This window comes from Octopus sinensis, unplaced genomic scaffold, assembly GCF_006345805.1.
Source record: "Octopus sinensis unplaced genomic scaffold, ASM634580v1 Contig10057, whole genome shotgun sequence".
Taxonomy (NCBI): domain Eukaryota; kingdom Metazoa; phylum Mollusca; class Cephalopoda; order Octopoda; family Octopodidae; genus Octopus; species Octopus sinensis.
The window spans coordinates 43,397-61,222 of NW_021831988.1; the positions used below are offsets into that span (position 1 = coordinate 43,397).

The following is a 17,826-nucleotide window of genomic DNA, read 5'->3' on the forward strand; positions in this document are numbered from 1 at the left end:
TTTATGTGACTTATTTGAGGCATAATTTTGTTTTGTTTGAGCTGCTCTTTAAAGGCTGAATATGTCGGGATCCCAGATTATGTAGAAAAGTGGCACAGCTATATCTCAAAATAAGATTGGTCCCATTTTCTGAATTCAATTATTAGTTTTATAAATTCGGTTATTTATACATAAAACCAATTTTTGCTAACTTGAGTTTTTGATGAGCTAAAGTTTTGTAGAATTTGTTTAAAAACCTAAGTATTGTATTTAATATTTCATCAATTCTCTCAGTGTGGGCAGATTTAGACAAGTTTATATGCTTTCAGACTTGTTTTAAATTGTTTTTCGAACAAAAATTTGTATTTTTATTTTATACAGCCAAAAGGATTTCCTGTCATAAAATAATCACGTTTCTGTCATCAATCAACAGTGCTACTTTTCTTTACAAAGAAAATTAAATGAAGCTTAATTATTTAATTTTATTTGCACTCTAATTAGCACGAATGAATGAAAAATTATTAATTAAGTACATTTTAAAACTATATTTGTTAGCATTTCAGAATTACTAAAACTGATTTTTCAAAATGAATCAAACTTGAAACAACTGGAATGAAACTACTGAACTGATATCTGGCTAGATTCTCTACAAAAAAGATTTCCTCAGTCTTTATTGACTGGCAATCTATTGTCTAGAGCAGTGCCTAATGAGGATTGTCTTTGTTTGAATCGAGCTCGTCGAGACGTGTCTGCACTAATTGGGCTGCTATAAATAATTGTTTTCTTTGTATTGTCATAGAAATCTACTTTGTATTATATATCATTTTTCTAAATTATATGTGGTTTTTAAACTATTAGTTTTTCGGTCTTTGGGCCGTTTATAATAGTATTGGTAGCCATAGCTCCAGTTGAGCAACCGCGGTCTCATTGACAACAGTAGCCTGTCAACTATTTCCATGTTTTCATTTTATGCACAATCCCAAAGATCACATCCTTCATTACTAACTCATAATTCTATTCCCGTCATGCTAGAATATTTTATAAACTATTTAGCGCATTTTCTATTCAGTAAAAATTATTTTAGGCTGAATATATGCAACCAAATGTAGGTTCTAACTTATCTGAGGTATTTTTTATACAATATTGTTTTAGGCTGGGGGTCTCTATGATTCAAAAATTGGCATTTTTCCGTACTGCCCAACCAGTTCTGGAGATTACTACGACTTCAATCAACCACTAATTTATTCAGAGCCATTCTATGGAAACGTAGAGATTTCAATTAAGACAACTTTTAGGAACTCTCTCCTCAACAAACAAATTCGCAAAACTACTCAAATGAAGTGATTAAATGGTCAGAATCAAACGAATCATTTTCTCGCCATTCATATCACTCCAATCGTGCTTATCCTGCAACGGTAATGGTTTTAGACTAATGTGAAGGTTACATGGCTTTTGGACAACTACGAGACCGTGGAAGGAGTGAGTCTACCTCGTTGTATGCTATATCTTCATTACAAACGGCATTGTGAGGAAATGAACTTCCCGCCGATGAATCGGGCATCGTTCGGGAAATTGATTCGATCGGTTTTCTCTGGTCTGCGTACAAGAAGACTTGGCACTCGGTTTTTATGTACCTCAATATTTCAGAGGGAACTCAAAATATCACTACTATGGAATAAGAATACGTTCATCGTCCAATTTAAACAAAATGGTCAAAAAAGAAATCGTTAGTCCCAAAAGAGTGCAAACATATCGAATTATCACACAGTATTTGTTTTGTTCTTAATTTCTTGACCTGAGAAAGGTACAGCTTTGTCTAAGGAAATTTTAATGTGTGGCTGGCCGAGTGATGCCAATTTGGCGGAAAAGAATAGTCTTATTGAAACAAATCTAAAAAATAATTTTTCTCGTCAAATTCCAGAATTTAGCCCTATTTCTAGCCACAAAGAATCCACAAATTTACAAATTTTTGAAAAAAATTACCGAAACCACTGCCACGTATTTTTGATTGATTACTTTTAAGGAAATTAACGAAGCCTTTTCTCAATTTAACTTTAAAATTGTTCCAAAAATCTGGAAGGACTTTTGGTTCAATGAAAATAAGTAAATCTTTAAATTTTTTATCAAAAGTAAACAATCCTGGGAAATTTTATCCTTACCGGAAGTCGCTAAATTTGTGTTTGAGGCGGATTGTAGATTTTACCAACATTTGGTCAATGAATTGATCCCCGACGTTCTTACTGAAATGCCAAGTTTGAATACTTTGTTAAAATTTAGGTGATCTTGTTCAGAATATTAGAATTTTTGCAAAGGCTGTCAAATCTCAACTTTGCTCAATTCTTTTTACAGCAAAGCTTGATAGAAATTTCGTCGTTATGAAGGTAATTATTTTGATTGAATATTTTAAGTTTAAATTATTATTTCATTAAATAATATAATTTTATATTGAATCAATATTTAAATAGTTGCATGCCGTTGTCGCGTTCTCTCAAATCTTACGACGTTCCATAAAGCTACAGCATTTGACCCAGGTAGTCCCAGATTCCGCTCGACGACAAATAATGTGCTCCGATCTCTCACAAATAGACTTTGGCGAAATTCACGTTTCGTTAATCACCATATTTTAAAGGAACAACTGGCATGGCTCACATCTTGTAAAATGGAATTCGTTTTTCAAACTGTTGAGAATTTCAAATCAGCTCTTGCAAATTTCAATGCCCTTGAAAATTGGCGCGACTGGTTTACCCAAATAATCGACAAAGTTTTGACCCCTGTTCTATCACGTGAAAATTTACAGGAAAAGGCGAAAGAGTTTACTCTCAAATGGTCATTCTATGGGTATTCTCTTTTAATTCAATTTTGTCAGGTCTATGGTTTTGAGGGATCTAACCTTAAGATCCTGTCCTAGTTTTGGCTCGTTTCACATTCTTAGACTATTTTTTGACGAGTTAATGCATTATCTTGTTGAGAATAAGGTTGCTTTGATGATGGAAACTACTCAAGTTGGTCTCATAGCCGAGATTAAAGGAGTTTGTCATTAATGGTTTTTAAATTGTCAGAATAATCCAAGTTTGGCTGTTCTGAACATAGAAAATGGGCATGAAAGTAATAATAATGATTGGTCTTTAGAACGTTCTGAATAAATTAACATTTCGTTTTATTTTTAGCTTTTTCCGCTTTAGTCTCATTACTAAATATGGCTCTTTATACAAGTTTTGTGAGGGTCTGCGCGGTTCTCAATTTAAGCATCCTCAAGTTCTGAATAATCATTAGATTTGTAGCCAGATAATAGAATATAAGATTTGGGCTGTTTCGTGAGTAATAAACACTAGTTAAATGAATGAATGAAGTTTTATAACATGTATAATAAACAGTCAATACCACTTTTAGTTTATGAAATTGATGAAAGATCAAAAATATTATCATAAATAGACTAAACAATTTTTTGAATCAGAAATTTTTTAGCAAACTTCGTAAAATGATAGTAAATGTTAGTTTTTTATTACGTGGATTTATTTTAAAGAATCCCGAATTTTGTTTTTTTCACGTTCGATGATGCTTCTCATTTTTTCATTATATATTTCTTCTGCTTGTTTCATTGATAGGTTCTATCAATGATAAGCTTACGACTCACTTCTAATTGATCTTTTTCATGTTTTTTTCGCTTTAAGAAATCGTTGTACTCAATTTGAGAAAGGATTTCATTTTTTCTGGCAATTTTGGCATTTTTGTCTTTTTCATTTTTCTCTCTGATTTCTTTTTCCATGTTTAGAGTTTCTTCAATCAATTTAGTTTTTGCAATTTCTTTTTCTTGTTCAAGTCTTTCCATTTTAAATTCTAAACATTACAAATATAATTCACCTTTCTGCCGTTTATGATTTTCTTTAAATTGATTTATGGAATCCATCAGTTCGATTTTTTTATTTTTCCGTTCTGCATTTGCTTGCCTATTCAGTCGATCTATTTCTTTCTGTTTTTCATTTACATAAGACAATATTTCATTTTCTTGCTGTTTTTCTAATTCCTGGTTTTTACGGACATGATTGAGATATTGAAGAGCTTCGCGAGCCATTTCATTCTGCATAATGTATATTTTCAATTTATTACTTTTCTTTGAGCAATAGCATTTCTTTCCTTATTTTGGTCTAACTGGGCCATTCCAATGATATCTTTTTCGTATAAATCTTCTTGCTGTCTTTCATTTTCAGTTTTCAATTTTTTAAATTCCACACAACGGTCGAGCATAAATTTTGTTTTCTTTTGATTTTCTTTTTTCATGACTGCCTTTTGTTGTTCATAGAGTTTTGTCTCATTTATTAACCGATTCTAAAAATTACAAATATATAGTCATTTATACTGTCAGTTCTTCGTCATTTTGGTTTTCAAGTTGTTTTTTATAATTATTTTCTTCAATTTGTTTCTCTAGAAATTTGCGGAGTTCGATGCTGTCTTGCATTTTTTTATTTTTTTCATTTAATTCGTTTTCTTCGCTCATTTGTGATTTCTATGTATAATTGAATTAATTAATACTTTATAAATTAAATTATTCCACATCTCCAATTCTTGTTTTTCATTTTGTGCGATTTCAGCTGAAACCAAAACTTGATTGTCGCGACTTTTTTTAAGTTCCAATTCCGCGTAGTGTTTTCTAAGAGCCTTTAAAGGACCAGCACTGCTTCTAATTGGGCCTTTTAAATCATAAAAATAACTCAAATTGTTCATTTCTTTTCTGTTCAATAATTTCGTTATGTTCTAATTCTCGCTTGTTTCGAACTTGCTCAACTCTTTGTTTTAATCTATTTACACGGTCTAGTCTTGATTCCAAGTTATTATATGTCTCTGTAATATAGTCATTTCTTTCTTTTTTTAAAAGTTCTTTTAAGCTATATATAGCTGACAAAAAATAGACCAATTTTGTTTATCTTCAAATGATAGATTTTGTTGTGCTTTTATATTTTGAAATCGTATTTTGGTTAAATTTTCAACTTTTGTATCAAACAATTTGTTTTCCCATCGGACTTTCCATTCTGAAAAATTTTTCTGTTGTGAAATTTTGTTATAATCAGTTTTCATGGTATGGATGGATTTTTGAGATGAACGAGGTGATCGTTCAAGCTAAAATAAATGTTTTAAATAAAAAGGAAAACACAAATTAACACTAACTAACCAATCCGACTGAATATGGTTGACACCCTGTATACTCTCTTCTTCTTGTCATTTGTTGCCAATTATTGTTTCCCTTGGTGATTATTTTTAATAATATTTATAAAGAATGTGTTATTAATTTATACCATACTAATTTTTAGTGAATCAAACCAAATAAAAAGTAAAATTAGCTAAATATAATTACTAAAAGTTTCTATTCTATTCGAGAAATATATAATGTCCGCAAATGTTTCTTATTGTGTTGGATTAAGAAAAGTGACTTTTTTGGTAATTCAATTTTTGATCTTTGTTTTCTAGATAATATGATTTGTTGCCTTAACAACTTGATCATTTTAGCTTTTAAATTCTAACCAAATCATGTGTTTAACTAACATATTCTTTGCCTTTTTTGACTGTCATTAAACTACAATGGGGCCAAACTTAACAAAATATATCTTATGGGTAAAAATGTACAGTATCAAAATTTATTGAGTGGTTTCATAATTTTTTCAGCCCATTTTATTTATCAAAGTAAAAATTTTGAATCATAAAGAAAGAATCTATATAAATTCAAAATCTTTTACTTTTTGAAATTTCCATATGAATTTACTAATTTTCAAAAATTTTTAATCAAATTTGTAAAGACAAAGCAAAATTTGATCTTCACATCGTTCATATAGGACGTTTTTAATAATTAAAAGACATCTGGTAAGGGTTCCATTTTCAAAATAAGATTGATCAACACCTTTGGCTATTTGGTCAGGAGTTTCAATATTTGTTTGAATTTTTATTTGCGATAGAATTCCAGAAATTTTCCAAGTCTTTTTTTGTGTCGATAATGGCAAAACAACTTTGACAAAACCTACGGATTAAAACAAAACAACCCTAAAACTGATATACTAGAGATTCATTAAAGACTATTCACCCAAAATCGTTATAGTGGGTCATATGGGCTCATAATATGGATGGTATAGCTTTTTGAATACAGAACACAAACACTATGGAATTCAATACAATGTGAAGAAAATTAGCATGAAGAAATAGATAACAAAAATGACAATCCCATTGGTTATGCAGATGGACTTAAATATTTGAAAAATATTTTTGCAAGAATCTTGTTAACATATTCACCTGATTACAAATTTGAGAAATATATTGGCTACAATTAAAAAGAAGGAACCTAAAATTACCGATTACACGACACATTTTTAATTAAAACAATTTTTTAGTTCATTTTAATTAACGAATGTTCAAATTTCGTTTTCGTTAAATGAATAATCTACTGTATATACATTGCTTTATCGCAGATTTTAGAATCCATTTTTGAAAAACATTCAAGGGTCATGTTTCTAAAAAATAAAGGTTATCGTATACAATCAGAAAAGTGACTTTCCCGTCTTCTCCTACGTCTTTTATGCAATTTCTCACAGATTAAACTTTTGACACAAAAAATTTGTCCTTTGTTATTCCAGTAATTAGGAGCAATCATAAAAGCAAAGGACACACTTTAAATACTTATCTTTGGATAGTTAATAGGAATTTTGGTTTTCGTCTTTGAAAGGCTCTTGGATTTTCAGAGAGAGTATATTTCAGACCCCACGTTCCTGAGTTGTAATGCAGTATACGGAGAACAAATGCGTTTTATAGTTGCATTTTTACAGATGTTAGAATGCGGGCGTATCTTAACTATTTTTACTTAAATCTTTTGTTGGCAAGAATCTAGAGCAGGGGTTCTCAACCTTTTTGGCTCAAGGGCCAAATCGATAATTAAGATTAGCTTCGCGGGCCGCACAAAAAATATTTTATATATTTTTATATTTTCCATTTTACTAAATATTGATTCGCATAAATATGTAGATTCATATATGCATTGTGTATTATATTTTTGAATTTGTCTTGAGGAATTAATTCGTAAAAATTAATAATGGACGCATTTTTGAACAATGCCGCCAGTTCTATATCATGTTTTAAATTAATGAGTTCTAGTTGAAACTTAATTTCCACGCTGAATGGAGTTGCGAAGGAATTCTTTAAAATTCTAAAAATTAAATTTATATAAATGTACCCCAAAACGTGCTTCAAATTGATTGTCACAGGCTGGATAATGCCCTGGGTTGGATAATACCCCCTTAAAAATTTTATTAAAATCAAACGAAAATAACCTGATAATTAATTAAAAATAACTTGATAATGAAATTAAGTCGATTTATTCAATTTTTTATCAATTTTTTGATTGAATGAATTTTTCCAAGAGTCGGCAAAAACCGACATCACCAATTTTTCCGAATCAATAACGTTTTTTATTATAATTATACAGTTTTTTAGGTCTACCATTTAAAAACAAATATTAAAAATTCATGAATTTTTATTATATAAAAAATTATTTGGATTTGCATCAATATCATGCCTCAGTAGGGCATTCTCTCCTACGGCTAAATCTTCATTAAATTTCCATTTCCGCCTTTTTTCCATTTTTTCTCCGGCGAAAACATGGCTTTCATACACACTTTGTTGATTCAAACAATCGTCCTCGTTTTCGAAATAATCAGATCCAATTATCTCCGATTGACTTGATTCAACCGCTTCATTTTCATCGAATGACAATAACGCCAATCTTATTTCCTCCGGGATTAAATTATTTCCTACCATAAAAATTTCGAAAGGTGTCCTCTTGGTCGTTTCATGCTTCGCCATGTTATATTTATAAACGATTTCTTGATAGAAGTCTTTATAGCTTGCAAAAGACCCATTTGAGGCACTAGTTGAGCTAATCCACCTTTTGATCGATTGATTGAATCTAAAGATAAATTTACAAATAACTTACCTTTCTACATGACCCTGAATCCATGGTGCTTTAGGTTTCCATACATTTGTTCTTAAATTCTTTCCCATTATCCGTCTTTAGAATAAATGGGGGACAAATCATGTAAAAAATATTCTTTAATTTTCTAGTAATTTCCTCCCCTGATTTCCGCCTGGCAACTGCGAATTTAAAAAATGAGTCTATAACCACAACCAACTACAATTTATACAAAAAGAAATAACCATCCATTATCGCTATTAAGGCTAGCATACCTTCTTAAATCCACTAAATCTGCAATCGGTCCATATAAAAAACATCTATTTGAATATTTTTGATTACTTCAAGTTCATCTTTAGTAAGGTTGAGTAAAACCATTTCTAAAATATAGATTTGATCAATTATACTTATTATTTTTTCAAATTGGAAAACTTAGATAACCAAAATAAATTTGCACGGTAGATTAATTTGAAAAAAAACTTTGATAAATTACTAAAATAATTAAGAAAATCAAAAAATCTAATCAAAATTAATTTGAAAAAATATTTATTTTTTTAAAATAACGTTGAGTGGGCATTATCCAACCCAGGGCATTATCCAGCCGGTGACATTGATTAATGAAATCACCAATTATGGATATGTTTAACCTTAAGAATGAATAATTAAATTTAAACATTATTAAAAAATTAAAAAAGTTAGTTACTCTAGAGGGGCCGCATTTGAGAACCGCTGATCTAGAGCATTTTTTCACAAGACATCTATATTCCCAGTCGTCTAATAATGATCCGAGTTTCGTTGGTTTCCATTTTTCACCTGTAAACTGGCTTTTCTTTTTGACAGTTTAGACTTAATTAAAGATTCAAATATTTTAATTTTGAATTTATATTTCTAATTATTGTCGTCAAAGCTTAAATTTTGCTTTAACTCAGATTGATGGAAATTAAATAATTATTTAATGTCGGAGATTGTAGTACATAAAAAATTATAAATAGATTCTAGCTAAAAAAGATTATCGAACGGGCTATTTGTTGTGGCTAGATTAATTTGAGACTTTATTTTTCAGAGTTAACATCAATTATTACAATCGGCGGAGTAAAGAAACCGTTCCCGGCTCTCGGCACTCTCTAAAAACAATTCATCGAACCGACAATTGGGTATGGGAATTAATCTCTCATGGTCCAACCGCCTTAAAATTGAGACTACAATATGCCGAGCTGCGGCTAGCATAATGCAAATTTCCAATTTGAACAATATTATTCCAAGTCCACTTGACCACCCGATTAAGAAAGATGGAAAGGGCTTCTTAGCCCTTTAACAGAACCAACTGTCAAAAGACCATCATATGTCAATTAGCAACCCCAATTCAATTCCTTACGAAAACTGTTCCCCGTCCGTTCCGCACTTGCGTTGGGTTCAGAGTCTAACATCGGGAAAAGCTGAGAAAGATCTTTAGGATTGTTTGAATCACCTAATTAATTACTCTAATTAACTGTTGGTGATTCTTGAGTTAAATGAAAAAATTATGACAATCGAAGTAAAAATTGGTAATAGATTTGTTGATGGCATGCTATAAATGAGTAGTTAGCTTCTGAGCTGAGCATGGTTGAATTATTCTGTCTACGCCTCGGCCTACTCGTTTCGATCAATGCCGCTGCGGAGCGACAAGTTTGGCTAACATTTTCTTTTATTTCGTAACAGAATTGGACGCTTTTCACGACATGGCGGATTAAATCAATCATTCGTTGGTCTCTTACAACTGGAACCACTTTAAATAATGTCAGCATATCAAAACTAAACAAAACTTGCTGTTGGTCATTTAAACTAGTATTTAAGCTTAGTCTGAGTGATCATATTTTTGATTGCGTGGATCGTAAAACCCATGCTGCAAAAGAGAAACTTAGAAATATATCCAGTCCTATTTGAAACGGCCTCAGATGAGGGGACTATACAGACAGTTTCTAGACTACCGATAAAACCCAGGAGAATCTTTTAATTGCGCAGAATGCCTTTAAATCAGAGAGCTGGTGACTAAGTTTATTGATTGTGAGGCATATCTGTGATGGGTAATCGAACTGGTCAATATAAGAACACAGATTGTCGATATTGCCGACAAACACATGCAATTGCTTTCCCTGATTTTAATATATTTGTCTCAAAGCTATATCAATCACGAACAAAACCTGTTTAACGAGATCATGAAGCGAAGTCGAGGATATGCAAAAATGACGAGACCCGTCGCAGAAAACTCTGAGCCCCTCATCGTCTACATTGGCCTGGTTCTGCGGGAGATAGTCAGTGTGGTTGCATTTATGTGGTTGAGCGTTGTAGGACACCAAGAATCAAGTGATCACGTTTGATGTACGAATGCAGCAGGTTTTCCATAACTCTGAACTGTACAGAGATGGGAGGACCCCTTTCTGGCTTGGAATAGGAGTGAGTTTGGAAATATCACGGAAATCCGTCTTCCTTCCAACACGATCTGGACACCGGACATTGTGCTCTACGACAAGTTTGTTGTCTGCCTCATTCACAGTGCCGCTGGACGGTTCCAGCTGGACCATTCAACCAAGTTGGGGCTGACACATCTTGGGAGCGTGAATTGGGAGCCTTCAATGATCTACAACAGTTTCTGTGACATCAACGTGGCAAGATTCCCTTTTGACGAACAAGAGTGCAAAATGAAGTTTAGTTCGTGGACGTACAACAGTCTGCTTGTCGACCTCCAGCCGTCATCTACGAGCTACAAGCGTGAGAACAGGAGCGTGAACGTGGACTTGACGGAATATACAGAAAGCATCGAATGGGAACTGGCCAACGCGAGTGTAAAGAAGAATGTCCGCTTCTACAAATGCTGTATTGAGCCATTCGTCGATGTCACCTTTTACTTTTCTATCCGACGGAAGCCCATGTTTTATGTTATCAATTTTATCGTGCCATGTGCCATAATTTCTTCCTTGACTGTCCTTGTGTTTATCCTCCCGGCCGACAGTTGTGAGAAAATGACGCTCTGTGTGTCCATTCTCCAGATTATGACTGTGTACATTCTCTTCATGATTGATTTGATTCCCCCCACTTCTGTCGTCGTTTCTCTCATCGGACAGTACTTGCTTTTCACATTGCTCCTGGTCACGTGTTCCATAATTTGCACGGTCTTGGTCCTCAACGTCAAAGTCAGGTCTCCGGGGACTCATAACTTTACTCCTTCAGTCAGAAAAATATTTTTCGTCTATTTGCCAAAGCTACTCTGCATGAACAAGTGCTGCAAGAAGAAGATCGGGACATGCAGTCCTGTCCTCTTAGAGGCCCCTCAGCAAAACAACGATGACATTGAACTCGTCCAAAAAATGAGCCAACAATTCACAAAAATGCAAACCATGCAAAAACAGGAACAAATTGGCTTATTCTTAAAGGCCATTTACCAAATCACTGAATTTTTTAAAAAACAGAAAGAGGACGAAGAAGTACTCTATTTTAGATTTATCCCAGGTTGATGACGACTGGAACACAGCAGCTGGAATCCTTGACCGTCTTTTCCTGATGGTGTTTGCTGCTTCATACTTCATAGGGACATACTCTATTCTCATTGCTTGAAATTCTTTAATCACTAACATTATTTAACTTTGCAAACTTTGAGTCCCAATATTTAAATTTTTATGCTGTGGAGAAAACATTTGTATGTTAGGGCCAAATTCGCTCCTTTTCCTAAAATTACCGAGCCGTTAACTGATCGAGGTGTATTTTAAAGTTTTGAATACAATTTTTAAATATTTGGAATATGTAGAATCGGGAGTCAAGACCTTTGATGATCATACAAATTTGACTGTAAAGGGCAAGCTTATTTACCGTGGAATTAGGCTAGTAAGTTACAATCCCAAATTATTTTCTAAATTCCAATTGGAAATCAAATTTGGTTTTACAAGTTGTCTTAAAAAAGAGTTTGGAATTGCTTCAATCGATCACTATATTAGAAACTATGGAATTGCAGATCATATGCATAAAAAAGGTTTTTTAAACGAAGAATATAATAAAAATGATATAGGAAATTCTACTTTATCTGAAATTTTGAAAAATAAAAACCAATGAAAAAATAGTGAGAGCTCAAACACTTACTATATACAAGCTTCTAAAAATCATTATCTGCTTGAGAATTCATTGATAGAATGGATATCTCGAATGGATGCTATTAACGGATGCTATCTCAAACGGACTGGACATAGCAAGAAACCAAGGTGTTTCAAAGGATTCAATGTTGGAAAATACTGTCATTATTATGAAAATTCAAAAGCTTGGATGACCAGTTATTTGTTTAATTCCATGATGATGCTACTTGATGATGAACTGAAGCAATATAACAAAAAACTTATGTATTTCTTGATAACGCGTCAAGTTACATTTTGAAGAACAATTTTCTAAACATTGAAGTTATAAAGCTTCCAAAGAACTCAACTGCTAATCTTCAATCAATGGATGTAGGAATAATAAAAATCTAAAGCATCATTACAGAAAAAAGTTATTGGCTGATTATATGAACTCGCTTGATCAATCATTAGAGTTTTTTGTTAATCTTAGACACGCAATATTGTTACTTCACACAGCTTGGGCAAGTGTGAAACTATCAGTAATTATTTCAAAAAAGTTGGAATTATTCAAGATTTTGATGAGTCTTATGCTGAAGAAGAGTTGTCCCCATATCAAATTATTGAGGCACACAATAATGAGCTAGACCAAATTCTGATTTAAAAAGATATGCTTCAAACAGAAAAATCATTGATGAAGATTAAATCATTGTACTGTTTCAAGAAGAATACACTGTTGAAATATCATACTTAATGCTAGAGATGGTCAGAGAGTTACGATACTAGCCCAACCACTTTATTTGATGCAATTCAAATTGTCATTAAATCAAGTTCTTGTTCGAATTGCTTTTCTCAAAATATAACAAACGATACTGTAAAAAATTTGAAACACATCTCGGATAAAACACCAAATATTTAAGTATTTATTGAGTAATAAAAATTTATAATAGCATTTTTTAAGCATCTATATTCTTTTTAGGACAATCTTCGTCTCTTATGCCCAACTATCATAGTCGGTAAATAGAGGTCCTCATCCACTCTTATTCCTGATTCAGAAGAATCCTTCGGTTGACACTCAATCACTGCTTGCTCCTCTTCGGGAACCGATATTCCATGTCTTGTCTCCACCTGCATACTCTCCAATGTTTTTCTTAAAACGAGTGTTTGGATATATGCCTTCACTCTGTCTTCCACTGCGATAGAATCCAGATGACTTTTGAAGAATCTTGAGACAATTCCATCCCAAGTAAGTACAACAGGGATTATCTTCACTTTAGCCCGATGAATCGCCCCTAATTCATTTGCCAAAAGGTCATATTTGTGGAACTTTTCCACTTCAACTTGCTTTAGGCAATTTTGTGAGGTAATCCCAACTTAATGAGTGTAATTGTATTCCTCATCTTGTCATGGACAAAAAAAACACTATATAAAGAACTTTATTCGATATTTTCAATAAATAATTGTGTTTATAAGCAGATTAGTAATTTGATCACTAACTTGATTATTTATCTAACAATCATAAATTTTAGATTCCTTCATAATCCGAAGGAAAGCCGATTTGAATTTTTTGGATAATCGAGGGTTGACTGTAATAAGGTTAGAGATGCGCCGAAAATTAAAAAATTATTTTTATCAGAAAAAAACTCTGAAGGTTGAATTTTTAGCTCGTTTTTGGTTTGATAATTATATAAATCAACTAAAAAATATATTAAATTTATTAAAAAAATAATTTTCATTGTCAATTCTCGTCTTGCTTATTAAGTTTAGGACGCCCATTTATCTTGGTTGGCCTTCTGAGATTGAGATTGACATTCTCGTGTCTTTTTATTGTTTCCGAAAAGATTAGTCTCTTTTTCCGCCTTATTGCCTGAAGGCTTTTCTGTGAATGAAGTGCTTTTCTGTCCGCGGAATGATTTTTTAAGAATGGGAGTTGTATCTTGAAACAAGTCCCTGTTCAAAGAATCGTCATAGTAAAAGCAGTTGACGTCACCCCCCAGCTAAAAATATTTAAATTTGGTAATTATCAACAAAGCAGGTCGGCAAATCGTCAAAAAACAGTCCGCGGTCTTTTTGGGGAGGAATAAACGAGGAGGTATCTGAACTGGACTCGAAAATACCGGAATCGACTAAGTTCTGTTGAAATGAAATATTTATGTAACTTGAGGATAATTGTGATAATTCTTTACGGAGGAGTGACTTGAGGGTCGCCCACGGGGGGAGTACGAAGAACGGAAACTTCCTGGGTAAACGCGATTGTGTGGTGAGAGTGTGGGGTGGTTACTAATGAAATGTTAAATTGACCAGAAATGTAAAACATTGCCGAGCAGCTGTGCCAGGTGTCCATTTGTGGAGAGAAATATTGACGGGTCTATAATAGCAAGAACTAACTACTTTCTTGCAGGGTTGAAAATCAAAAAATGTCGATAATTCATCTAAATGAGTCATTAATGTGACTACTCAGATTGGAGTCGTTTTTAAGAACGCTTTTTGGCGAACTCGAATGGGCATTTGCTCGACTTTTCCGGTGTTGTGCACTGCCAAGTGGAGAATTCCGTGAAAAAATCTAATAAGGATTAAGATACAACATACTCGGGCAGAACCAGGATTAATTGTTCCATGTGGAATCTTTGAACACGATCGAAAATATAATTTTTGGGAAATGGAAGAAGAGCATTCACTCTATATAAGGTAATTCCATTAATGAAGCAAATATTAGAGTCTTAGTCACTCAGTTGACTAAATTGCGTTTTAACTTAATCAGTTTAAGGGATATGAAACACTATAGTGCAAGATTAAGTACCTGATTAAGTCCTCCGTGAAGGTCCTGCATGATTGCCTCAAATTCGGCAGTCTCTTGTCTTTGTTTAGTAGTGTGCATTGCGATTTTCTCGCTGAATTTTCTTGGGTTATCAGTAAGTTGATTCTGTTTCATAATCCAGGCAATCAAAATAAAAGAATCATTTGATTAAGCTTTTATTTTATAGTAGGTGTGTCGATGAATTAATTTGGAAAAAATCTAAAATAATATTTCTTAAATAATTCTAAATATACATTAATCCAAAAGTTGGAAAAAATATTATTGAGCGATTCCCTTTGTTGCGTACAAAAAGATTTCTTATTCAACTCGTCCTCCTTCGGTCGGTAGTTTTTGTTAAAATTGTTCTACTTATGTCAGAAGTTCAGTCGCAGCTTTGCTAACAATTTGAAGACAAGGAGGACAAACTCAAACAAACTTCTTTAATTGGAAATATTTTTTAAAAATTTCCAAATTTGTTAATAATTGATTTTTACAACTTAAATGTCAAAAATAGCGCAGTTTAAACCCAATGGTGCGAGTGCGACAAAAAAGAATAATTTTAAGTTAGAAATAATTTTTCAACACTTGATTAGATTATCTATTGACTATTGGAGTAACGCTGGTAGTTTACTTCCAATCGATGTATGGACTCGACTACCCACCGGTCGTAGCCAAGTACGTTGCTCTGACATTTGGAACACTTGCAATGATCGCGAAGACATCTAAATTTTTGTCGGCCATAATTGTCATTTCAATTCCCGACTTTATAATAGGTCAGTCATTTCATATTATTTCAGCTAATCTCGAAACATTTATTCTCTCGATCCTAATGATCAGACTAAAGGAAGGCCCAGTTCAAAACATTCTTGACAACACAGAACAATTCGCATATTTATCTACATGTGTTCATAACTTCGCCACAAATTTTGCTCAAGGAATTGTTGACCAAGGAACGGTTCTTACTGAAAGTAAACTACTTTTCTAATGTTATTAGAAATTACAAATTCTGTTAGTGGACTGACAGGACATGTCAAATACACGATCGATAGATCAAAAGAAGTGGCGCTGGACAAATACAACGGTTTAATGGATGTGTTATGTAAGTTATTTTGTTTTAATTCTCCAAGCTGGGGACCACGTGGACAAATGCAACATCTATCGAGATAAACTTGAGGGCAAATGGACCGGCATTTGCAATAAGCTTTCTTCAATTAGGCGAAAATGCGAGTTTATTTCAGTCTGAAATTTTTTAGAGAACTAGAAATAGGAGCCGGCGGGTTTGTTACAATAAGCCTGGTGATCATTACTCCTATGTGCAATGTTATTCGTGACATTGAATCATACTGCTTTAACGGAATCTCCAAGTTCCATAGCACGTTTGAGGACTGCGAAAAAATCGTCAATTTTACTCGCCATAAGGAAGGTTGGTTTTGTTCGCACAGATTTTATAGAATTGAAAAATCTACAACAACAAGCACTCAGCAAATACAACATGAATATAAATTTTACTAATATCTTGAATCGGAAAACTGAGGTTAAAAGCAACCTGAAAGTTACTTTGGACAAAATTTCCATTTTTATTGGGTACGCAAAAAAAGTTGTCAGAAATATTCATTTTTACGTAAAATCAGGAATGCTGATTCTGCTCATTTCACCTCTCATCCAGTATTTTTGTTCCATGTCTATTTGGAAGGGCATATAAGTATCACGGAACATTCTGTTCTGACATAACTTACGACAATTATTTGATTACATCTAAATTAAGAGAACTCGATCAAAAAAGAGTAAATGACGGGCATACGTCAGTATTCCCAATTCCCTCGCCTACTTGTCTCACATACATAGATATAGGTTTAGTGTTATTTTAGTATTTCTCAGGGTCCCCTAAACTCATTAAGAATGAGCTGTTGAAAATCCTCTTTTATTGCACTAAACTTGTTACTTTGGGAAGTTTTATTTTCGGAAGTATTTCCAGCAACTGGCTAATTTCAGGGGGCGCTTGGCAACTTGTTAAGCTCACAAAAAAAGGAATTGACCAGCTAATGCCATGTTAGACAACTTGCACTAATTTCTTAGCATTTCCTAAAGTGAAAGTGGACGTAAATGGATCAAAGGGCGTCTCTAATGTATACAACACAATCATATCGTCCTTCAACAATTTTCAGGCCAACGTAGAAATTAGCGACTTCAAGGAGTCCTTTAAATACTGCCTTCCTAAAATAAATCCAATAGGCTTCAATGAGTCGATGATAATAGGTTTATTCGATTGATCGATCTTTAGTTGTATTATTTTTCCTGATCATCCTTATACATATAATGAGGGTATATTTATTCCGACTGAGACCTTTCCTGGCGTCTAAAATATATCCACATTTGGCAGAACTACGAGCATTTCATTTATATGGATGTTTACAATCCGCCAATCCACATTTCTCGTGTGATTTTCAACAAAATTCAAATGATCGAATAAGAGAAATGGATTCAGTAGACGATACCGAGCTCGATTATTCTTATCAGTCAGAGTGGTATGTCCCTGATCATATACTTTTGCAACGTGAGGACATTGTCAATTTTCTAACTAAAAATGACAAAAAACATTTACTTTGACATTTCTGAAAATTTATTTATTTATATCTCACATTTCAAAACTATTATACAATAAACTCTCTTAAATTTGCAATTCTTAAATTTTCCAATATTGGTTAGTCTCCAAAAAATTCCTGAAAACTAAAACAATAAAACTACATGTCTTTGATTTAGCGATCGACATATGACTCACAAAAAGGAATTTCTTTGTCACAAGCTGGAAAGATCATCTCACACATTTAAATAATAAACACCAAACAAAGATATTTCTTGAACAAGCAAAGACTTTCATTAACCACTACGTGAAAATTAGCTAAATGAACATGAACAAAAATAACCACAACCCAATTCTCTTCTTGGACAAGAAAAACAATCAGATCTAATTACTATTTCCACTTTCCAAATCTACGAACTGATCAAAAATGGAAAAAAACTCACACGGA

At 33.0% G+C, this 17,826-nt stretch overlaps 2 protein-coding genes across 2 annotated transcripts; one reads left to right on the forward strand and one right to left on the reverse strand.

The window, feature by feature from the left end:
- Positions 1–4,074: 4,074 nt before the first annotated feature.
- LOC115228211 lies at positions 4,075–4,852 on the reverse strand. Its single transcript, XM_029798849.2, has 3 exons — positions 4,689–4,852; positions 4,337–4,657; positions 4,075–4,305 (listed from the first exon to the last, which is right to left on the reverse strand). The coding sequence occupies exons 2-3, from the start codon at positions 4,472–4,474 to the stop codon at positions 4,075–4,077; spliced, it is 369 nt and encodes a 122-aa protein (XP_029654709.1). The 5' UTR covers positions 4,475–4,657; positions 4,689–4,852.
- A 5,267-nt stretch (positions 4,853–10,119) lies between these two features.
- Positions 10,120–12,664, forward strand: LOC115228212 (acetylcholine receptor subunit alpha-like 1). The gene is made up of 4 exons (XM_029798850.2): positions 10,120–10,215; positions 10,324–11,410; positions 11,706–11,782; positions 12,494–12,664. The coding sequence occupies exons 1-4, from the start codon at positions 10,120–10,122 to the stop codon at positions 12,662–12,664; spliced, it is 1,431 nt and encodes a 476-aa protein (XP_029654710.2).
- Positions 12,665–17,826: the final 5,162 nt, after the last annotated feature.